The 23,803-nt window shown below is 39.4% G+C and overlaps 2 protein-coding genes across 2 annotated transcripts in view; both read left to right on the plus strand.

The window, feature by feature from the left end:
• Positions 1-6,245: 6,245 nt before the first annotated feature.
• LOC144456520 (otoancorin-like) lies at positions 6,246-10,290 on the plus strand. The gene is made up of 7 exons (XM_078151737.1): positions 6,246-6,343; positions 6,659-6,687; positions 6,782-6,812; positions 6,932-6,959; positions 7,399-7,486; positions 8,633-8,764; positions 10,186-10,290. Exons 1-7 carry the CDS (start codon positions 6,256-6,258, stop codon positions 10,288-10,290), a joined length of 501 nt encoding a protein of 166 aa, XP_078007863.1. The 5' UTR covers positions 6,246-6,255.
• Positions 10,291-12,437: 2,147 nt separating this feature from the next.
• LOC110193535 (otoancorin) overlaps positions 12,438-23,803 on the plus strand; it is a 54,061-nt gene continuing 42,695 nt past the window's right edge. Inside the window, 5 exon segments of the mRNA XM_020965405.2 lie at positions 12,438-12,667; positions 16,054-16,157; positions 18,134-18,234; positions 19,065-19,204; positions 21,212-21,335. Of these exon segments, the coding sequence (XP_020821064.2) occupies positions 12,444-12,667; positions 16,054-16,157; positions 18,134-18,234; positions 19,065-19,204; positions 21,212-21,335 (693 nt within the window). The 5' untranslated portion in view covers positions 12,438-12,443.

Genomic DNA, 23,803 nt, shown 5'->3' on the forward strand with positions numbered 1-23,803 from the left:
AACTTTCTAACACTTTCTGTGTTATATAGAGCAGCCGCCAGTACGCATTTGTGGAGGAATTTTCCATTCCAGGAATATGCTACACCAGTGTAGTCACAGATCCTATGAGAGAGAGAGAGAGAGAGAGAGAGAGAGAGAGAGAGAGAGAGAGAGAGAGAGAGAGAGAGAGAGAGAGAGAGAGAAGGAGGAGACAGAGACACGGAAATATAGACATGGGGGAGAGAGAATTATTTTTAAAGTTGAGAAGGCAAGCAATACGATATCAATTATACATGTGAAATCATTCAAAACATTTCCATATTAACTATGTCACAAAACACCAGAAAAATAAAGTGAAAATTTTTACTTCAGTTTGCCCTCAGAGTTCATCATCATTTCTGAAAGGTTTCTAATTGATGAAGGGGACATGATAGCTTTCTTCAAGTACTTGAAAGTGTAGTGCGGGGGGCTCAACCCAGAGAGCATGAATGGATTTGAACTGAGCTCCTGTGGCCACTCCTAGGGACACATGTGCTCAGAGCTAAAGGATTTTGGAAGGATACAAACAATTTTTAGTCCTATAAGAGCAGCAGACTTCCTCTTGGAGGATGGGGTGGAACAGCAATCCTGTGATGCATATTTTTAGCGTTTGAAAAAACCTCATGAGTTTGAGAGGTCCAGCACTCTTGCGTCTCTCAATCAGAGCTGATAGGCTGCAGGTGGTGCTTTCTGCCTTCTCAGAGAAGATGAGTGCTGACAGAAGGATGAGCCAAACCATAACTCCAAAGGACTTGAGGACTCCATCTCCAGATGGCTGTTTAGTTACCTATGCTCAGGAAAAGAAACACCAGCAGAAGAGACAGCCAGGGACCTGAGGCTCAGACTCACATAAGCCAAACATATGACTACTGCAATGTGTGAATAGCTTCCATAGCTGTGGGGGATGTGGTACAAAGAAGATGAAGCGTCTCTCTACACCACAGAATGTCTGAGAGAGAGCCTCCAAAAAATTTCCACACATTTGGCAGATGGGAAAAGAAAGAGGATCAGAGAAGCAGAGTCACTCCTATTAAAAGTCTGCTGAGTGGGCCACTTTGATGTAGCCCTCTCCCTTGCTGCCCTCACAGGGACCAAAGGATTGCTGTGTCACCCCCAAATGCTTCAGCTCTGAATGCATGCCTGGGGAACTCAGCTCAAGTCCACATTTACTCCAGGGGAGGAGTCTTGATACAAAAGGCTGTAATATAGAAAAACAATCACATTTATTCATTTTAGCCACAGAAAACAGAACTAGGAGTAATGAGAGGTAAGAGGAAAATTTAGGCTTGATATGACACCCCTCCCCCCAAAAAATCTCTTAATGATTAGGGTTAACTGAAAGGTAAAGTGGGCTACCTCAAGTGATAGTAGTTGTTCCCCCACTGGAGGCCTTCCAACCAAAAGTAGGATTTGTCTGAAGGGTTATAGTGAGGAATCTTTTAAGGGTATGATCTTTCTGGGCTTCTAGAGTTGCACTTTGTTCAGTAAGCTTGATGGAGTATAATAGCGTTATGGGAAATGAGGGGAATGTCTACCAAATTCTTTTTATGATACTAATATGGTGTTGATACCTAAACCAGGAAGAGTCAAAATAGAGAAAGAAAATTATAGACCAATTTCTCTAATACATGCAAAAATTTTAAACACAAGACTAGCAAGTAGATTGCAGCAACTTATCACAAGAATAATACACTATGACCAGGTAGGATTTATACCAGGAATGCAGGGTTGGTTCAATATTAGGAAAACTATCAGCATCATTGAGCATATCAGCAACAAAACCAACAGAAACCACATGATCATCTCAATAGATGCAGAAAAAGCTTTTGATAAAATACAACACCCATTCCTATTAAAAACACTAGAAAGCATAGGTATAAATGGAGTCTTCCTTAAAATAATAAATAGCATCCATCCAAAACCTTCAGCAAGCATTATATGTAATGGGGGCAGGCTAGAAGCATTTCCAATAAGATCGGGGGTGAAACAAGGATGTCCATTATCACAACTGTTATTCAATATTGTACTGGAAACCTTAGCTTTAGCAATAAGAGAAGAAAAAGAAATTGAAGGCATTAGAATAGGCAAAGAAGAAACAAAGTTATCACTCTTTGCAGATGACATGATGATATACTTAGAGAATCCTAGAGAATCAAGTAAAAAACTACTTGAAATAATAAACAATTTTAGCAAAGTTGCAGGCTATAAAATAAACCCACATAAATCATCAGCATTTCTATATATTACCAACAAAGCCCAACAGCAAGAGATAGAAAGAGAAATCCCATTTAAACTTACTGTAGACATTATAAAATATTTAGGAGTCTACCTCCCGAAACAAACCCAGGAACTCTATGAACACAATTACAAAACACTTTTCACACAAATAAAATCAGATCTAAATAATTGGAAAAACATCAGTTGCTCATGGGTAGGCCGAGCTAATATAATAAAAATGACAATCCTACCTAAGCTAATTTACTTATTCAGTGCCATACCAATCAAACTACCAAAAATTATTTTATAGAGTTAGAAAAAATAATAACAAGATTCATTTGGAAAAACAAAAGGTCCAGAATATCAAAGGAACTAATGAAAAGAAATGCAGGGGAAGGTGGCCTAGCAATTCCAGATCTTAAATTGTTATAAAGCAGCAATCATCAAAACTGCTTGGTACTGGCTAAGAAATAGGGAGGTGGATCAGTGGAATAGGTTAAATATGCAAGACACAGTAGTCAATGACTATAGTAATCTATTATTTGATAAACCCAAAGACCCCAGCTTCTGGGATAAGAACCCACTCTTTGAAAAAAACTGCTGGGAAAACTGGAAAAGAGTATGGCAGAAACTAGGCATAGACCCAAATCTCACACCATATACCAAAATAAAGTCAAAATGGGTTCAGGACTAGATATAGGCTGATACCATAAGTAAACTGGGAGAACAAGGAATAGTTTACCTATCAGATCTATGGAGAACAGAAGAATTCATGACCAAACAGGAGATAGAGAACATTATGAAAAGCAAAATGGATAATTTTGATTACATTAAATTGAAAAGTTTTTGTACAAACAAAGCCAATGCAACTAAGATTAGAAGGAAGGTAGAAAATTGGGAAAGAATTTTTACAACCAGTCTCTTTGATAAAGGCCTCATTTCTAAAATATATAGAGAATTAAGACAAATTTATAAGAACACAAGCCATTCCCCAATTGATAAATGGTCAAAGGATATGAACAGACAGTTCTCAGATGAAGAAATTAAAGCCATCTATAGTCATATGAAAAAATGCTTAAATCGTTATTGATTAGAGAAATGCAAATCAAAACAACTCTGAGGTACCACATCACACCTATCAGATTGGCCAACATGACAAAACAGGAAAATGATAAATGTTGGAGAAGATGTGGGAAAATTGGAACACTAATATATTGTTGGTGGAGTTGTGAAATGATCCAGCCATTTTGGAGAACAATTTGGAACTATGCCCAAAGGGCTACAAAAATGTGCATACCCTTTGATCCAGCAATAGCACTTCTAGGGCTATATCCCAAAGAGATCAAACAAATGGGAAAAGGACCCACATGTACAAAAATATTCATAGCAGCTCTTTTTGTGGTGGCAAAGAATTGGAAATTGAGAGGATGGTTGAGCAAGTTGTGGTATATGAATGTAATAGAATACTGTTGTGCTGTAAGAAATGATGAACAGGCTGACTTCAGAAAAACCTGGAAAGACTTATATGGTCTGATGCTGAGTGAAGTGAGCAGAACCAAGAGGACTTTGTACACAATAATAGCAATGTTATGCAATGACTAAGATTTTTAAACGGAACCCTTCTCAGCATTACGAGGATCTAAGACATGTCCAGAGGCCTCAGAATGGAAAATGCTGTCCACATCCAAAGAAAGAACTATGGAAGTCGAATCGCTATCACTTATTTTTACCTTCTGTTGAGTTTTGTTTCATCTTTCTGATGGTTCCCCCTATTGGTTTTAATTTTTACTTACAACTTCACTAATGTGAAAATATGTTTAATGGGTATGTAAATGTAAAGCCTATATCAGATTGTGCGCCCGTCTTGGGGAGGGTGGGGGGGAGGAAGGGGGAGAAAAATTTTCAACTCAAAAGCATATGGAAGTGATTGTTGATAAATCAAAATAAATTAATAAACTCAAAAAAAAAGAAATGAGGGGAATGTCAGATATAGTCTTTTCTTGTAGAGAACTTACAATCTAATTGAGACATTTTAAATTAATTTTATTAATATCATTTTAAATTTAATAATATAATCTTAATTTTCATTTAATTTTAAAAATATCAATGACAAAAATAATACAATATCTGGCATTTAGATAATGCTTTTTAGGGTTTATAAAATGCTTTTTTTGCATGTTGTCTCATTCGATTCTCACAACGATCCTGTGAAATAAGTGCAAACATTATCCCTGTTTTTTACAGATGGGGCAACTGAGGCTGAGAGAGTTTAAGTGACTTGACCAGAGTCATAGAGCTATTAAGTGTCCAAGGCAAGATTCAAATTCAGATCTTGACAATATTCACTGTACCACCCTGCTGTTTAAGTTAGCTATGTGACAAATGACAATATAAAACTTAACAGTCAGACAACAAGATGAGAACACAGCTAGCATGAATCTAGGGCAGCTAGGTGGCACAGTGGATAGAGTGCCAGACCTGGAATCAGGAAGATCTGAGTTCAAGTGCAGTTTGAGACACTTACTGGCTGTGTGATCCTGGGCAAGTCATTAGCCCTATTTGCCTCAGTTTCCTTATCTGTAAAATGAGCTGGAAAAAGAAATGGCAAACCACTCCAGTATCTTTGCCAAGAAAACACCAAATGGTGTCACAAAGAATCAAACAAGACTGAAACAACTGAAGAGCAAAAACCATAACTCTTATGTAGAACTTTAAGGTTTGTCAGTGTATTCTTCTAACAATATTGGAGGAAGTGGCTTCTGCAGGGGAATAGTAGGAAATAAGATTGAATGGCTAAGGTAGGACCTGATTATAGAGGGTTTTAATTGCCAAGCTCACAATTTTGGGGTTTTTTGTTTGTTTTTTTTTTTTGCATTTCATCCTGCAGGTGCCAGGAAAATATTGAAAGATTTTGAGCAGGGGATTGAGGTAATGCCTTTTAGGAAGATTAATGTGATGGCAGTGTTCAGATTATCCACAAAGGTAGTTTCATTCGCTTCTCTCTGTCATTCTCAGGTCTGGCAGCATTCCACTCCACGGGTGTGAGTGCAGCCTAAGGTATACAAGAGGCTTCTCTAGGTTGGTACAGCATGTCCCTGCTCAAACAGAAGGCAACCTCAGAGAGCCGCATTGATGGATGAGGACTTATCTGTTGCTAGCAGAAAATTCCATTGGCTCGACTCATTAAATAGGTTGGTACCCTCTCTAGACTTCAATTTCTTCAAGTGTAAAATGAAGAAGGTAGACTAGATTATCTCTAAGATCCTTCCAGCTTTAAATCCAGTGAGCCCACGAAAATTCAAGGAGATTTGGTGTGATAAAAAAAGGACTTCACAGTCTTAACACTTCCAGGTGATCATTCCTTGAGAGCAGTTGAGCCTCAATGTAAACTGAGGCAGTGACTACTGTGAGATAGAAAGCATAATTGTACTGGTCACTTAAGACCACACTTATTGAGCTGTGTGAGTGACACATTTAGTTCCTTGGTGATTTTTATATGGTTTGTGAAGAAACAGCCCCTACCTTTAAGATGCTTAAGATCCCTAAGGGAGACAGGGATTATCCAACTGATAACCTAATTTACTCATTAAAAACTAAATTGCTGAATATTCAAAAACTTTATGTAGGAGATCAGAGATCATAGGAATTAGAGTTGGCCAGGGACATTAGAGATCCTCTAATTCTTTCATTTTACAGATAAGAAAAACTAAGGCCTAGAAAGGACTGCCTGAGGTCATAAAGCAGGTAACTAGCCAACCTGGGATTTGAACCTGGGTTGGCTAACTCCAAAATCAACATTTTTTCCCCCTGTATCTATATATTTGCATAAACATATAAATGCTGCATGTGTGAATAAGTCTGGCTATGTTAAAAATAAAAAATTTCACTATTATTATAAAAGTTTAAGGGGCATGTGGTCTTTTGAAATTCTTTCCTTTGTCTTCCTAATTTTCTTTCTTTCTTTCTTTGTTTCTTCTTGCAAACCTAAATGTCTCTTTCACCTGAGTCAATCATAGGATAATGTTCGGAGAACCCAGAATTTATTTCCTGCTTCTTTTCTTAATGGGTGATTCAGTCGCAGCTTTGAAATCTCCAAATTCTAGGCAGGGTAAGTCCAGAAGAAGTGATTTTTCATGCATTGGAAAAGTTCTATGGAATGTATTATAATAAATTTAGATCAGTTTAGGTACATAATATTCTAAGATGGGGAAGAAGTTTGTGTCTAGCCAGGTGATTATGTTTCAGGTTTTCAGAGTTATTCTAAATGTCTCATCCTATGTATAGGTTGGTATTTGTGGTGATAATTCATCAAGAATGACCCTCATATATCTCTTTTTGCTTTTCACTTATGGTACTCTCATATTTTAGAAGGTTAAACAATCTAACTTTAGTTACATGCTCACTGGATTTTTTTTTAAAACAGATTTGCATCCATTACTGCAGAAAATGGCAGTAAGTATTCCATCTTCTTTTAATCAAAATTCCTTCTACTGTAACACACTAACATTGGGGGATAATACTTGTCTTTATCTCTTGTGCCTTCTAGGAAGAAATAATAGAGGGAAGATATCTGAATGGTAATATGTTTCATGGGATCTTGCTTGCTTCTCATTATGGTTTCAAACATAATTGCAACATTGATCTTTCTGTGGTGATTCAGTTTTAAGCTGTCTTTCTGTTTTATTTCCCCATGCAGCTCTTCTGGATTTGATCCAGTTTCAGAGGTAATACAAAGAATATAAGGTTTTATACATTCCAGAACATTCTTCTAAGAACTGTAGGTTTGGGAAAGAAGGATGAGGTTGTTGTGGGTCAATGTCTTTCATGGGAAGTGGAATATTGTGGGAGCATAATACGTTTTTAATAATAATCACAAAATAGGAGCACAGACTTGGGACTGTAATGAAACTACCAAACTGGATTTCTCTTAAATTGTAAGGCTTTCATTTTAATTTTGGTGGATTATTATTATATTATTGAATAGTTGGTGTATTATTATTATCATTATCATCATTATTATCACCTCTTGTGGTATTCTGCTACTAACTTATTTATTTTCATTGCCCGTATTCTCCATATCCCTGTTTCCCATTAACTCAGGCAATCAGTAATTGACCACAACACATCCTTTGACCTGTGTCTTCTCTGTGTTTCCAATTAAAGTTCTAATGTGTGGACCTCGGACCTATCCCAAAGACTCATGGCCTATTTCCATTCACGAAATGTTGCCTTTACTGTGAGCGGTCTTCAGGTTTGTGTAATCTCACCTTCAAGGCATAGTCATCTCACTGGACCTATTTCTTTGTCTTGGCTCCTTGAAAATTTTGTAGCTGCTGCCACCATTAAATTTATCTCCTGGGCTCTCAGCCTGGCTTCCCACAGCCTCAGGAAGACTCTTCAAGAATTGTTAGTGGTAGTGATTGTTTCCACTGAAATCAGTCAATCAACAGGCATTGATTTTAATCACCTAGTATGTATCAAGCATTGTGCCAAGCTGTAGGGATACAAATACAGAAGTGAAACAATCTCAAGGAGCTTATTGGGGAATACAACACATAGCATCTCCTTTGCTCTGCTGACCTTTTCCTACAGTGACCCAAATATGTCTGGGGAGAAATAGCAGCTAGACATAGGGAGGATCTTCTGGGCGCTCCCTTTGAGAATAGTATTTCTGATTAGATGGGCAGACTTACCTGGGTAAGTAGACAAAAAAGAAGTGCGGTGTTAGATGTGGGTTCTTTTTAGTAGTTGTTATATGCATATGTGTTTTCCTCTGTGTTTAGATGGTAAACTCCCTGAGGCATGGGAGGTTGTTTGCTATTTCCTTTGTATTCATCCTATGGGGATTTTTCTGTTTTTGGGGGGATAGCCTGGGGAGGGAACGACCTGAAAGAGTGATTGCTTGAGGGGCAATATTCTCTGTGTTTGTGTCCTGACTGTATGGAGTACAGTTAGCTTTTTTGGCTGTTGTCCTTCCTCTGCAGGAAGGAATCCAAAACAGAAATCTCTGTAATATGAGCTTCCCTCCCCAGAAAGTCCAAGAAGAATGAGGTGCCCTGTCTAAGCAAGACTCAAAACAGTTTCCCAAGAAGTAACCATGTCAACTAGAAAAGACCGTAGTATTCCTCCTTCCTTGTCTCAAGGAAAAGGGATCCATATTGGCTCTCTCCAGCTCCCTGCATCTCTTGTTGGGGTCATGTGAGGGGTGATGAGACAGAGGCTCCTAAGCTAGCCCTGATTCTGAGCCCTGCAATGCTTGGCAGGCCTTGATGGCTTTGTGTTTTCTTTAAATGTAGGCCTCCAGGGAAAATGAAAAGCATGATGACTAGCCAAACAATCTGAAAGGCATCCTTGCTTCGGTCCTGGGTCAATTTGCTTTTATCCCCTTCGTTCTCAGGCTACCATGGAAAATTACCTGGAGAACCTTTTGTACCAGCCCCAGAAGCTGCTGGCAGATTTCCGACAGACTGATGACCAGCAATTCCGGACTGCCATGAAGTGCCTATTTGAAGACAAAAAGAGCCAATTGGTAAGGAGGCTTAGCGGACCTGAAGATAAAGAGAAACTAGGTCCTTCAAACTACTGAGTCTGCCTCAGCACCCAGGGATGCCACAGACGATCAGTAATATTATTAAGCACCTGCTGTGAACCAGTCGTTGTGCTCTGTGGTGGGGCTACAAATACATACCTGACACAATTCCTGCCTTATCCCTTGAGGGAATAATACATAGCATCTGCCTTCTCCTTTTCCTGCAGTTACCCAAGTGTATCCAAAGAGAAAAAGCTACTGGGTTTAAGAAAAGGGTTTTTCCCTCTTTCCCCTTTACTCAGGAACTAAGAAAAACACCAGGGGAGGCTCTGATAAGGAGTAGAATAAGGAGAGAAAAAGGAAGGGAAACTTTACCAGCTCTAGCTCATTCAAAAGTAACTTGTGAATGATTTTCTTGTAGGCAATAAGGAGTGAGTGTGAGGATTCTTGGCAGTCAGAAAGACAGAGATCTTGAGAGATTTCCTATTTTGGAGGCAGGTGTTAAAGAGGATAATTGGCCAGTTAGATTTTGAAAAGAATCTCTAAGATCTGCCTGACTGTACTATAAGGAAGGCCACCTTCATCACAGATAACTCCCCTAGAAATGAGTTAGCTAAAAAAAAAAGGTGTTAGCTGAAAATGATTCAATTTTTGTCTAAATATGTTGTGGTGATGATTGTGTAAGACTAAAGTTTAATAACCATTCACTTATTTTGATTAGTTAAACAAAAGATGAAATAAAGGTTCTACACAAGGCAAAATTTGTTGACTTCAGAGCTGGCTAATGAGAAGATAGAATGAGGTGTTCTACAGTTTAGAACATATTTTCTCAAAAGTTCTTGAATACTAATGTCAGAAGTATGTATAAGCAGGCATCATTTAACAAAGCAAAATATCATGATCTGTAAGCAATACCCTGTCGTCGTAGAAATAAATTGAGGTACAAAGTTCCAAACAAGATCAATTTGTTAGCAAAGCATGAATTTGCCAATAAATAGGATCTCAGCCTCCTCAGCAAGCTAAGACACTGAACGAGGGCTGACAAATCATTTTTATAGGCAAAAGGAAGAAATTAAAAAACTAGAAGGCAACATCATAAATGGGGAAAATAATATGATTGGTTACAAAGCCAATCATAGATTGGTATCATAGATAGGGAACATATAGATAGACAGGGTATCATAGATAGGGAAGACAATATAAGTGACTGGAAATTGGGAATATGGTCCTAACAACAACCTCTCCTTTCATCTTGTCACTAGGAAATGCTGATTGTTTGAGTCCGCCTGCAAGACTAACTAATGGTATATAGATAACAGAATTCCTCTAATGGCACAAGGACAGCTAGTGGTTTAGTGATAACAGATTTGCTTTTAATTAAAGTGATTTATAAGGCAACTGAACTTTTAAACTTCACTCAGAATGGAAAAACTGAACTTCTGAACCTATGCACTTCTGAACTTACCTCAAAGACGAAGAAACATGGCTTTGGCAGTTATACAAATGGCAACAGTGATACAGAATAGAATCAATGACAAATTAGAATCAGTAGAATCAATTTGATTTTCTCAATTTCTCACCCCTTAATCATCAATCAACAAACATTTAATTCCCTGCTAAATACCAGGCCCTGTGCTAGGTGCTAGAGATAAAAAGGCCAAAAAGATGAAAAAAGTCCCTCAAGGAGCTTACATTCTGAAGAAGAGAAATAAAGTGTTACAGGTTAATGCTGGCCATCCAATAGAACGTGGGCTAGGCTTTCTCCTGCCTCCTTCTGGTGGGCCCCCATGTGAAAGAGCTGTTGAAGTCTCAAGCCATATGCTCAAAAGAGAGGAAGAAGAGAGTGGGAGAGGTTTTCTCTCTCTTTAAAGTATACTAAGTGGCCCATTATTCCCTTTACTAAAGAAGCTGCCAGAAGGGACAGAGCAAAGACTTACTTATTTACTCCATACTTACTCCATGAGGTTACACATATTCATGAGCCATGGCGTTCTGGAGTTTGGCTTGTACTGGCTCTTAAGCCATTATTAAATTTTCATTGTAAGTATTTATATCTCAAAAATCAGCAAACTACAAACAAGGGCTGGATTTATTGTTTTGTTGATTGCATAGACTTAAGAAAGTGATGGTGATAATGTTAGTAATGCAAATTAAGCCAAAAAGTGTGGAGGGAGCTGGTTATTAAACATTTAGCAGCACACACATGCCTATAGAAAGAGACCTTAGCCACTGGGGCCATCAGGAAAGGTTTCCCGTGGGACATGGCATTTGAGCTGCACTTTGAAGGAAGCCAAGTTTCCAAGAGGCAGAGGTGAAAATGAAGTGCATTCTAGGCTTGGAAGACCGCTAATACAAAGCATGGAGGTAGGAAATGGATTGTTGTGTCAGGATCAACAAGTAGGCCAGTTTTGCTGAACTCAATCACTCAGTCAGCATTTATTAAATGCCTACTATGTGCCAGGCACTGTGCTACATGCTGGGCATATGAAAAGAGGCAGAAGACAAGGAAGGAGCTCACAATCTAATGTGGGAGACCACAAGCAAACAAATATGTTCAAATAAGCTATATACAGGATAAGGAAATAATCACCTCAGAGGAAGCACTAGAATATAGTGGAGTTGGGAAAGACTCCTGTAAAAGATGGGATTTTAGTTGGGACTTAAAGGACACCAGGGAGGTCAGAAGATGGAGATGAGAAGGGAGAGCATTCTAGGCAAGGGGGACAGCCAGAGAAAATGACTACTTGAGAGAGAGAGTATCTTGTTCAAGGAATAGCCAGGAGGCCAGTGTCACTGGATAGAAGAGTACGTAGTGGGGAGTGAGGTACTGGGATGGTAGAGGGGGCTGGGTTATGAAGGGCTTTGAATGCCAAACACAGCATTTTGTATTTGATCCTGGAGGCAATAGGGAGCCACTGGAGTTTATTGAGAGGGACAGTGGGACATAGTCAGACTTGTGGTTTAGGAAAATTACTTTAGTATATGAATGGAGAATGGATTGTAGTGCAGAGAAGACAAGGCAGGCATACCCACCTGCAGACTATTGCAGGCACTGAGGAGGAGGTGATAGGGGTTTACACTAGAGTGGTGTTAGTATCAAAGGAAAGAAGGGGGCATATTCGAGAGATGTTGCAAAGGTGAAATCAGGAGGCCTTGGCAACAGATTAGATATGAGGACTAAGAGGTAGTGCAGAATCCAGGATAACTCCTAGGTTGAGAGCTTGAGGACCTGGGAGGATGATGTTACCCTTTACAATAATAGAGAAGGTAGGCGGTGGGGAGGGTTCAGACAGAAAGATATTAAGTTCAGTTTCAGACATGTTGAATTTAAGATGTCTATTGGACACCCAGTTTGAGATATCAGAAAGACAGTTGGAGATTCGAGATTGGAGGTCAGCAGAAGTTGGGTATGAGTAGAGTACATGGAGGGGAATAATAAGCCTAGAAGGCAGGGTGGATCCTGGTTCTGAAGGACTTCAAATTACTCTCGTGTTACTCTTAAGAGTAGATACTGGTAGAGCTGAGATATCTCTAAGCCAAGTTGCATTGATTTTCCCTGCTGTTTCCATTCCTACAAAGTATTATTTCCCCAGGGGTTCTGATCCCACTAATCAGAACACAGCAAAAGCCAACAGGCCACCTCTCTCTTCTCTCTTGGTTTCTGCAGGAACTGGACAACATGGTGATTGATCTGGAGGAAATCCAGTGCCATGCCTTGCAGACACCTGGGGTGAACCGAACTCTGTTCCTCATCACTCTAGAGAAATGCTTCCTGGTCATGAGTTCCATCGAATGTGTGGATATACTTGGCCAGGTGCTAAGGGTTTCCCCTGGGAGCTTTCTCCAGCCAGAGATCATTGGGAACCTTCCCAGAAACCTTCAGGAAGATTCCTTTAAGAACTTGTGAGTGCCTTGTAGTTTTCTTCAGCAGATGGTCTTGAGAGTGAAAGAAAGATAAAGCATCTATTAAGCACTTGCTATTTATTTGCCCCAACACTGTGCTAAATGCTGGGGATATAAATACAAGCAAACAAGACACCTGCCCTCAAGAAGCTTACATTATAATTGAGGAAAATAACATAAAGGGAGGCTACAGAAGGGGGGGGCAGCAATTTGGAAATGGAAAATGATTTGGAGACCTAGTACTGCAGAAAGTACAGTTATCCCTTCCATATTGGGATGGAGGGGTGGGGGTTAGGGGTATCCTCTCCCCACCCCCATCTGGAAAATCCATGTAAAATTTCTTGGCCCTCACTTTCTACCAGAGAAGAAGTCTGAATTTTTTCTTTTTCTTTTATTCTTTTTCTTTTTTTTCTTATTTGAAAGCTTGGCTTGATATTATAGAATGCTATACATATATTTAATGTATTTCTGAGTTTTCTAAACTTTTTCTGTATCATCCATTGGCCTTCACATGTCATCTGCTGCTTCCACAAAACTCCCCCAAAATTCCCATTTAATTTCTTATACCAACCTGTGATATATAGAAACCATGATGGGGAAAGTTGTGATGTGGAAAGGATAACTATAAAGTGAAAACACGTTTGTCAGTGCCCAGGATACCAGGGGCAGAGTCCGAGGCTCTGGTGAGAAAGAGATGAGTGTCATGACAGGAGTGTCATTTGGAGGATAGAGGGTGAATTAGGATTGGAAGGGGTACTGGATCTGCAGCAGATTTCAGTAAAATCTTTAAGCTGAAGTACAGTATAGTTTTAATGGAAGGCTCCTATCCACATGTAGACCTTATGCTACTGACATCATCAGGAGGACATAACATTGGAGTTCTTTTTATGGTTGTGATGATTCACCATCTATTGTCCGTATTCTTTCATCAGACAGCTGAATGAGACTGGGTGTTCAGGCTACAGTAGCTATGAAACAGAGGATGAACATAGTATGATTCTGATCTCATTAGCATGGTACTATGACAGAGCAGGCGATACCTTCATGCGCTTACTAAGCATCCACTCTGTGCAAAGCATTGTCTGTCTTTACCAAGAACAATGGCATATAAGACGTTGATGTTGTTGAGTCGTTTTTCAGTTGTGTCCTTCTCTTTGTGACACCATTTGGGGTTTTCTTGGCAAAGATACTGGGGTAGTTTGCCATTTCTTTCTCTAGCTCATTTTACAGATGAAGAAACTGAGGCAAACAGGATTAAGTGACGTCTAGGGTCACACATTTACTAAGTATCTGAGGCTGGATTTGAACTAATGAAGAGGAGTCTTCCTGACTCCAAGCCCAGCGCTTTATACATGGTCTCCACCTTTAGGGAGCTTACGATTTAGGGAAGAAGGGAAGACGTGTAACAATTGCCTAAGCAAAATTCAAACAATTTGTTATTAAGGTGCAATGGGTTTGTAAAACCGGCTTATTTTTGTAGGAAGGCCCAGTAGTCCCTGAATAGGTTAATCCCTCCAGTTCACTTGCCCCAAGTGATTGCTGCTTCTGGGCTTAAGTCAGTGATAGGGGAGGTTAGGAGTTAGAGGCTTCCAAACAGCCTTGTTCCTGGGGCCCTGTCATTCTAAGCAGGTTCTAGCTGCTTTGTGCTTTCTTTAAATAGAGGTCTATGGGAGAAAAGTAATCTTTTCTCTATTTGCTTAACAAACTGAGACCTAAATTATCTTGAATCTCAAACTAGGAGAGCCAAATAAATGAAGTTTTATTGCACTTAGAATGTGTGTGTGTATGTGTGTGTGTGTGTGTGTGTGTGTGTGTGTGTGTGTGTGTGATGAGAAGACATAGAGGGGATCAGGAACCATTTCTTGATGATTTCAGTTCTAGGCAAAATTATAAAGTAGGTGTAATTAATCTAAAATTCATGGAACATTACAGTTCTCATGGATCTTAAAGATCATCTTGTCCAACCATGTCAGCTCCCTGCCCCATTTTACAAGTGAGGAAAACTGAGGCCCAGAATGGTGAAATGATTTGTTCATGGGCATATAGCTAGTAAGTGAAGGAACTTGGATTTGAAACCAGCTCTTCTGCCTTATTTCAGCTTTTTTCTACAGTGACTCCTCTAGCTATGTCATTCTGTTCCTTTTTCCTTTCCTGAAGTGTTTCCCTCCCTGAAATCCTTCCCCTCTAGTCAAAGCCTAATTTTAGTAAAGGATCTGAAACTCATTTACATTGGAGGAATAAATAACTGATAATGGTTTATAGTGCTTCTCTAGGAGGAGAAAATGGATTCTTTCTGTTGAGGCAGACTTTTATATTCACTACCCTTCTAAATTTCCCATATCTGTTTGTATACCTGCTCTCTTCTCCCATTAAGACATCATATGACCTTGAGCAAGTCATTTTCCCTCTGAGTCTCAGTTTCTTTAACGGTACAATAAGGAATTGGATTAGCCTATCTCTAAGGTCCCTTCCTACTTTATATTGAATGAACCTATGTAGTCAGTCAGTCAGTCAGTCCATAAAAGTGTATTAAGAGCCTGCCATATGCTAGGCACTGTGCTAAGAGCTGGAGATACAAAAGAAGACAAAAGATAGTCCTTGCCCTCAAGGAGCTTATAATCTTTGTGTGTGTTACTTGGGTTGGGGGTTACTTTCGTTTATTCCTTGTGTTTTTCCATCTTGTTAGTACTTTGCTTGCCTCTACTGATTAACGTTTTTAGAGGGCTATGTTTATGTTTAATTTTTGTTTTTCTCAATTACATGTAAACAAACATTTTTAACATTTGTTTTTTAATATTTTGAGTTCCAAGTTCCCTTCTTCTTCTCCCCCACCTTGAGAAGGTGAGCAGTTTGATACAGATTATACATATGCAGTCATGTAAAACATTTCCATGTTAGCCATGTAGCAAAAGAAAAGACAGATTAAAAAAAAGAATAATAAAGAAAATTTTAAAATGCTTCAATATACATTCAGATTCCATCAGTTCTTTCTCTGGAAATGTTTAGCATTTTTCATCCTAAGAAGGAATTTATAATCTAATGGGGGATGACACATAAAAAAGGGGGGAGGGAAGGGAGGTTACCCAGCATGGGGGGTCATGTTGAAGTCCGGCAGTCAGATGGGAAATGATGAGATGTCTGCCCTGGGCACAGTCCTTAAATAGAGGATCTTCAAGGAGCTCTCCAATATCTACTCTCTACCCTTTCTAATCAGAGGGAGGGAGAGGCTTTAGGGGGTACTGAAGGAGGTATGAGTTTCAGAGTTGATGTGATGCTGGAGGATCATGAGTTTCTAGAGATCATGATGAGGTCCAGGACAGTCATCTGATGGGAAATGAATCTCCATCTTTTTCTTTCCTCAGTTGACATTTGTTTTGGTTATTTAGGTCCTCGATGTTTAAAGATCTCTATGACAAGACCTCTGCTCATTCACAAAAGGCACTCTACTCCTGGATGACTCAAATTTTACAGAAATCTGCCAATTCAACCAGTAAGACCAGAAATCTACAGAACATTGCCATGGGGTTTGTCTTTGTGTTAGAAAGAGGGAAAGCTTTCTAAATACCAGCTTTTCCCCCCCTCTGTGGTAGGGAGAGGAAAAAAAATATTTGCTTAGCTCTTTGTCTCTTTGCATCAGCTATTAGCTATCCAAAGTCAACACCCAAGCTTTTTGTACTTTCCACTATAATCAGAAATAATGAGATCATTTCTACCACTGATTAAGGGAGCAAAATTTCTTGATAGTTAATGAGTACATTCAGAAGGTGTGGGTGTCTGCTAATAGAAAAATGTCGTCGCTAATGTATCATTTGTAAATTAGTTAAATCCTTCTTATAACATGAACTGCTTTAAAGAAGTGGATGTGAACAGCAATTCCAAAACTTCTTGGAATTATGGCACTTAATTGCTTTTGATTTCAGGAGGTCTTGACGTCCTGTTTAAAGTCCTTCAGGGAATATATTTTATCTTTAACCAAAGTTAATTTAAAATAATTTGCTTTAGGCATTTGAGTACTGTTTCTGCCACTTTCCAGCTGTGTAACAATGGACAAATCATTTTTCCTTTCTGAGCCTCAGTTTCCTCATCTATAAGGTGGCAATATTAATAGTTTCACTGCCTATCTCAAAGGGTCATGGTAATAATAAAGTGAGGAAATGGATATAAAATGCTCTGTAATTGTAAAGCACAGCATCGATGTGTATATGTGTCACTATTATTTTTTATTATTTTATGACATCCCTGAGATAAGTGGAGATACCTTAGAGAGTCACAAAACTTGTCTCTATAAAGACAACCTAGTAATAGTGTTAATTCCAATTAATGAGCAGTTTGCTTTAGATACATAGTCGGCAACAGGTGGAATCTGGAACCCTCACGGGAGCTGCTAGCCTGAATTTCAGGATGCTCAGTTACAATTTAATACCTTAATGAATCAGAAGAAACAATTTTCTTGGTGAACTCTAGTGTTCTAAGCGAATGAGTATCTCTCTAAATGATGATCAGTTAAGTTCTTCCTTCCTAGAAGGAAGGTTCAAGAATATTTGCTCCTAGAGGTTCATAAGAGCACTCACTGTGAGTGCTACATTTATCCTACATCCTACATTCACAGACATCCTAATGATAACTTCACCAAGTTTTCAGATGTTCTTAACTGAGAAAAGAGCGTGCTGATACAGAAATATCCATGTGGTGATATATTACCTTTCCTTTAAGAGTCTATAAAATTAATCCTAAATTGTAAAGTACCTTAGGCTCATCTAGTCCAGTCCCCTTGTTTGATGCATGAAGCTCTGATATTCCATTGCAGATGAGTGTGGCTCATAGCACTAAAAGGGTCCAGAATGCAGAAACTGAAATTCTCTGAAGTGTTGAAAACCTGTAATTAACTTTACCCGTGGCAGTGCCTTCCCAGAATATTCAACCTAGATTTTGTTGTTATTGATCAGTCATTTTCTGTCACGGCTGACTCTTCATGACTCCTTTTGGGGGTTTTGTGGCAAAAATACTGGAACATTTTGCCATTTCTTTCTCTGGCTCATTTACAAATGAGGAAACTGGGGCAAACAGGATTAAGTGACTTGCCCAGGGTCACACAGCTAATACGTCTCAAAGGCCAGCCTTGAACTCAGGAAGATGAATCTTTCTGACTCCAGGTCCAGTACTGTATCTACTCTACCACCTACCTGCACCTAGAAGGGGCCTTCAAAAACATCTTATCTAACCTCCTTATTTTAGAGACAAAAAAACTGAGGCCCAAAGAAAGGAGGTAACTTGCCACATAGTTAAATGGCAGAGCTGAGACTTCAACCCTTCTCACTCCAGGGTCAATGCTCTTTCAGCTGTGGCTTACTATCGCCTTCTGTAGACTTAGTAAATTTTAACTCAGTACATTATTGGCAGCAAAGATGTCTGTGAATATTCCAAAGCTGCGTGAATATCTCTATAGTCTTTTCTTTTACTGGGCAGATGATTCTGTGTCGTGGGTTAGTGCAGAAAACCTATGGATTTTGGGAAGATACATGGTTCACATCCCATTTGAAGAAATTACAAAAATTAGTCCTGTTGAGGTAAGTGTAAGATTCCATTCATGCTGTCATACCCATTTTGATTAGAGTAAGAAGTGCTCTAAACCCCTCAGTTCTCTATGATTAGTAGATTTAGAATGAGAAGGACCCCAGAGTTGACCTTGTCCAATGACCTTGTTTTATAGTTGAGGAAGAATGGGTCTATAGAAGTTAAGTTCTTGACCAAGGTCACTCAAGTACTAAGCACCTAAGCCCAAGAGAGACATCACGAGACTGCAGAAATAGCAATTAATCAGTGAACATTTATTAAGCACTTACTGTGTGCCAGGCATTGTACTAAGTGCTGGGGAGACAAAAGAGGCAAAAGACCGTCCCTGCCAGCAAGGAGCTTACAACATAATGGGGGAGACAACATGAAAACAAATATATATATAAAGCAAGCTATATACAGGATAAATAGGAAGTAATTATCAGAGGGAAGGCACTGGAATTAAGAGGGGCTGGGAAGCCTTCCAGAAAGTAGGATTTTTAGTTGGGACTCAAAGGAAGCCAGGAAGGTCAGTAGTCAAGAGTGGAGGAGGGAGAGTACGCCAGAGACATCCTGCTTCTAACATTTACATGACATGTGGCCATGGGCAAGTCACTTAACCTCTCCAAGCCTCAGTTTCCTCAGATGAAAAATGAGAATAGTAATTCTTGTTCATATTTATCTCTTTGGGTTGTTGTGATGATCTAATGAGATACTATAGATAAAGGATTTTGTGAACAAGAAACATTATATAAACATCAGCAGTTATGATTATTAATATTATTGTTGTTGTTATTATGGCATTTGGGGCCTCATGACCTGCTTTCTGATCTCTGTTCATTAGATTGGGCTGTTTATCAGCTATGACAATGCCACCAAGCAACTAGATACAGTTTATGACATCACACCAAAGCTGGCCCATGCTTTCCTGGAAAGGATCAACTCTTCCAGCTTTGACATGAGGAATACTTCTACCATCCACAGGTAAGAACCAACAGTTTTCTAGTTCTCTGAAAGTACCAGCTTCTCACAGATAGTCTGCATTTTCTTTGTAAATAAAGGATTTTTTCCTACCGAAAAAGGGAACAATTGTAGTTTTATTCTTTTAACTTGCCCACAAAATATTGTGCTGGTGAAGGATGGTATCATTTTCTCCCTCCCCTTCCCCGAGCATTGCTTTTTAGAAGTGACGTGAAAGGGATGAAATTTGCCAGAGGAAAGATGACTATTGTCAAGAAATGAAACAGCAAGAACAAATAAACAAAAATACCTGAACGCCGTGTGGTTGTAATGACTAGGGTTGGCCCTGGCAAAAAATAAGGAAAGTGCACCTCTCTCTCCTCTTTGCAGGTGTTGGAGAATATTGACATTGAATGTAGCTTATACTGTCAGACCCAACTGATGTTTGGTTTTGCTGAGCTACATTCCCCACCACACCCCCACTTCTTTATTATAATGAAAAAGCTTGTTGAGCAAGGGAGGGGAAGGAATACATCCAGAAATGAAAGTGATATAAAAACAAAAGATGTCAGTAAAAAAGATCATTTATCCATTCATTCATTCCTTTGCTTATTTGTTTCTTTGCTTGTCTATTCATTCATTCATTCATTCATTCATTCATTTGTTTATTGCAAAGAGAGAGAGAGAGCATTTATTTGGACATCAAAACCTTCAGATAGTCATTTAACCTCTCTGGGCTTCAGTTTCCTTATCTGTAAAATGAAAAGATTGGGCTAGGTCAAAAGTTCTTAACTTTTTGTGTGTGATGGACTCCTTTGGCAGTCAAATGAAACCTATGAACCTTTTTTCAAAATCATATTTTTAAACGTATGAAATAAAATACATAGGATTATAAAGTAAACCAATTGTGTTGAAATATAGTTATCAAAATATACTTTTTTAAAAGTTCATGGACTCCAGGTAAAGAACTTCTGGGCTAGCGGATCATTAAAGTTCCTTCCAGAATGAAAATTTTATTAGCTCTTTTTCAGCATGGCCCACTGAACTCATTTCATGTCAGTGAAGTCAGAAGCTATAAGTGCCTAGAGTATGTATGACAGAGAGGTCAACTGCTGGGCACAGCATCAGCTGGCCATCTGGGTGACCAGCCTAATAAGACCTGTTGTTTGCTATTCTTGGAGCCAGGAACTCACAAGTGATGACAGCACCTTCTACTATACCAGCAATCTAAGAAATGGCTTTTGGCAAGTCACTGAAGCAAGTCAGTTTAGCTATAGGTTTGGAAAGAGCAGCCCTTCATTGCACCCAGGAGAATTGCCTTGAGGGCAAGGCCTTGTTCCCCTTTATTCTTTTATATCTTCTCTGGAGTTTAGATTCTGCTGCTGAAAGATACAGCAGACTCAATTATCTGTGTTAAGTAGGGGAAGCAATGGCATGGAAACCTCCTAAAAGCAGAGGTGGGGTATATAGATCTATAAAGCATTTATTAAACTGTAATGGAAAATAGGAAGTGACTGTGGGTAGGGAGGAAGGTGAGGAGACTTTAGAAGTAATTTGGAGACCTGGTTCCCAGAAAAATAAAGAAAAACCTCACCAGTTAGAAAGAGTGGAATCTAAATTTCTGATGAGCCTGGAGATGGTCGCATAGCAGGACCAAAGCAGGAGACCACATATGACCTCCAGGTTATTTGTGCCTGTAGTTGAACTCTGGTTTTCATTTTTGTGTATATGAGATTTTTCCTTTCCCCAGAAAATTTGTCTTTCGCAATATCTGGCTTGTTCTCTTTATACTACTTGGTACTTCCTGAATACATATTGACTGAAGGTGGGAAAAAGGAACTCCAGGTGCCAGATGCAACTGACCTATTAATAAAATTTTGCCCAGAGAATATACAAAGTGGATAACCTCCTTGTGATCATAGAGAGTTATACTGTAATTGAGCTATTAAAGATGATGAGCTGCATCCTGTTTCTTACGTCACTTTGATTCTTTTGGATTATTGGCCAACCTACTCTCATTTCCTTATCTAGGTTGGGGCTGCTTGTTTGTTTCTATGACGACCTGGAGGAGCTGGAAGCCACAGTAGCCCAAGTCTTACTACATCAAATGATTAAGTGCAACCAACTTAGAGGCTTCCAGGCTGATGTTCAGAAGGTGAAGAAGACTGGGTATCCCCACTTCCAGCCCACGATAGCTTGTGTTTTGAACTGGTGGGGACAGAGAAGACTCAGAAGGCTTTGGCTGATGAAGAAAGGGCAGGATCTTTTTTTTTTGGAGGGGGAGGGGACAGGGCTGGTTTGTGGGGAACCTGGGACTTGGAATGGAGCAAAAAAATCCAGATGAGGGGATGCAGTGATGATGGGAATCAGGAGGTTGGATCAGGGGCCTGATAAAGGGGATTCAGAGCATGGGGGAAACCAGAGCTGGAGATGAGAAATAGAACACTGGAGAATCACTCAAATTGTGGCTTCAGGCCGCAGGCACTGGGAATGCCTGTGACCACTCTGCATGCCCAACATTTAGCTATCTGCTAGTCATTCTTTTTTTTTTCCTTTTTTTTTTTCTGGGCAAGGCAATGGGGTTAAATGACTTGCCCAGGGTCACACAGCTAGTGAGTATCTTGTTTCTGAAGCTGCATTTGAACTCAGGTCTTCCTGACTCCAGAGCCGGCACTCTATCCACTGCGCCACTTAGCTACCCCGATAGTCATTCTTATGCTTATAAGGTGCCACTTGCCCAATCTTCTGCATATGTTGATGGTGGGAAACAGGCACCTTGTCTCTTGTGAAGAATCAGATGTATGGTGCCTCCCTCCAGCAATATTTCTCTCTCTTTATCCCCATTTCCTTCTTTCCACTTTAGCCTCCTTCCTCACTCCTCTCCCCTAACTGGCTTTCTGGAAAAAAAAATAATGTGCACAACACACTTTTAAGTTTAAGTTTAATCTGTATTATTACCATTTCTCCATTACTTTCTTAAGTCTAGACAATTAGCAGAATAATAAATCAAGTGCTGATATGTAGTATTTGCCCATTTCCAAGGTGTAAAGGCTCACACTAAAAATTTAACAAGCTGCTCTAGGCACCTGGGAGCAGGCTCCAGAACACTGCCTTCACAGATCTTATGTCCTACTAGGAAGGCTATGACATGTACGCAGATAAATACAATGTAGTGTTGAGACTTACAGGGACAAAGACAACATGTTCTAGGAATAATTGATGGAGAAGACATTTTCGTCTCGGGTAATTGGAAAAGTTCATACGAAGGAGGTAGCACTGATTGAATTCTGAACAAGATAAGAAATTTGAAAGGTGGGGATAAGGAGGAATTGCATTCTAGGCCTATGAGAGATAGACTATGCGAATGTCAGAAGCAAGAGATGGCCAGTTGCATTCAGGAAATAGCTAGTAATTTGGTTAGTGTAAAGTGATGTAAAATGAAGTGGGAAAGGTAGGCTGAAGCCAGATTATGGATTTTAAGTGCTAGGCTAAGGAATGTGGATTTTATCCCAGAGACAAAAGAGAACTACTAGGGATTTTTCTGTTGTTTCACCTCTTCTTTCCAGTGCTCATTGCTCTTACACACACTCCAGATTCTTGGTCTGCTTACAACCGGGGGACTCTTTTCCTATGAAAAGATTATTGGAAGGCTGAGAATTGCACTATTCAACTTGAGTATTTGTTAAATCTCTTTGCTTTTTGCTCCTCAGATATTGGAATAATTTTCTGAAAGGGAGACTAGGACTCCAGCATGCACACAATCTTGCTGGTTAGTTCCACACTCCATGCTTTTCTCTATGCTCCCTAAATCAAGGTTCACATTAAGAGCAAACTCAGTCCTCTGGGAATCCACACCCAAGCACACCCTCGAAATGCACACAATCTGCATGCCTACTCAATAACATGCCATGTTTTTTTCCTCTATATACCCTTAGTCTCTGCATTAATTCAGTCATTCTGATTAAGAGGCTAAAACCTCTCCATCCACATTAGGTTCTTCACAGGTTCTATACTCTGATCTCAGCACGCTCTGTCATGAATACGTAGGGGTTAGTTAATTTATAATCATGCCAAAATGATCACAGGGATCAAAGGGATGTTTTGATGCTGTGTAAATAAATGGGCAGCTAGGTGGCCCAGTGGATAAAGTGCAGGGCCTGAAGTCAGGAAGACTCATCTTCCTGAGTTCATATCTAGCCTCTGACACCAACTAGCTGTGTGATCCTGGGCAAGTCATTTAACCCTGTTTGCCCCAGTTTCCTCATCTGTAAAATAAGTTGGAGAAGGAAATGGCAAACCACTCCAATATCTTTGCCAAGAAAACCCCAAATGGGGTCATGAAGAGTCAGACCTGACTGAACAAAAAATAAATGAGGAATTTGCAGACTTATTAGCTAACTTTCCTTCCCTAAGACTTGAGTTCAAATCTAGCCTCAGATACTTACTAGTACAAGTTAACTTAACCTCTGTTCACCACAGTTTCCTCAACTTTATAATGGGGATAATAACAACAACCAACTTCCAGAAATGAGATAATATTTGTGAAGTACTTAGCATAATGCCTGGCATATAGTGAGCATTATATAAATATTTTCTGCTTTTCAACTCCAAGGTCCCCAGAGT

The sequence above is a fragment of the Phascolarctos cinereus genome, unplaced genomic scaffold (assembly GCF_003287225.1).
Source record: "Phascolarctos cinereus isolate Bilbo 61053 unplaced genomic scaffold, phaCin_HiC Scaffold_4;HRSCAF=312, whole genome shotgun sequence".
NCBI classification, from domain to species: Eukaryota; Metazoa; Chordata; class Mammalia; order Diprotodontia; family Phascolarctidae; genus Phascolarctos; species Phascolarctos cinereus.

Coding starts and splice junctions, on each gene's coding strand:
- LOC144456520 (XM_078151737.1), top strand. CDS start 6,256: ATGTTCGGAGAACCCAGAATTTATTTCCTGCTTCTTTTCTTAATGGGT. Junction 6,813..6,931: donor AGAGGGAAGATATCTGAATG/GTAATATGTTTC, acceptor TTCCCCATGCAG/CTCTTCTGGATTTGATCCAG. Junction 7,487..8,632: donor TTACTGTGAGCGGTCTTCAG/GTTTGTGTAATC, acceptor CTTCGTTCTCAG/GCTACCATGGAAAATTACCT.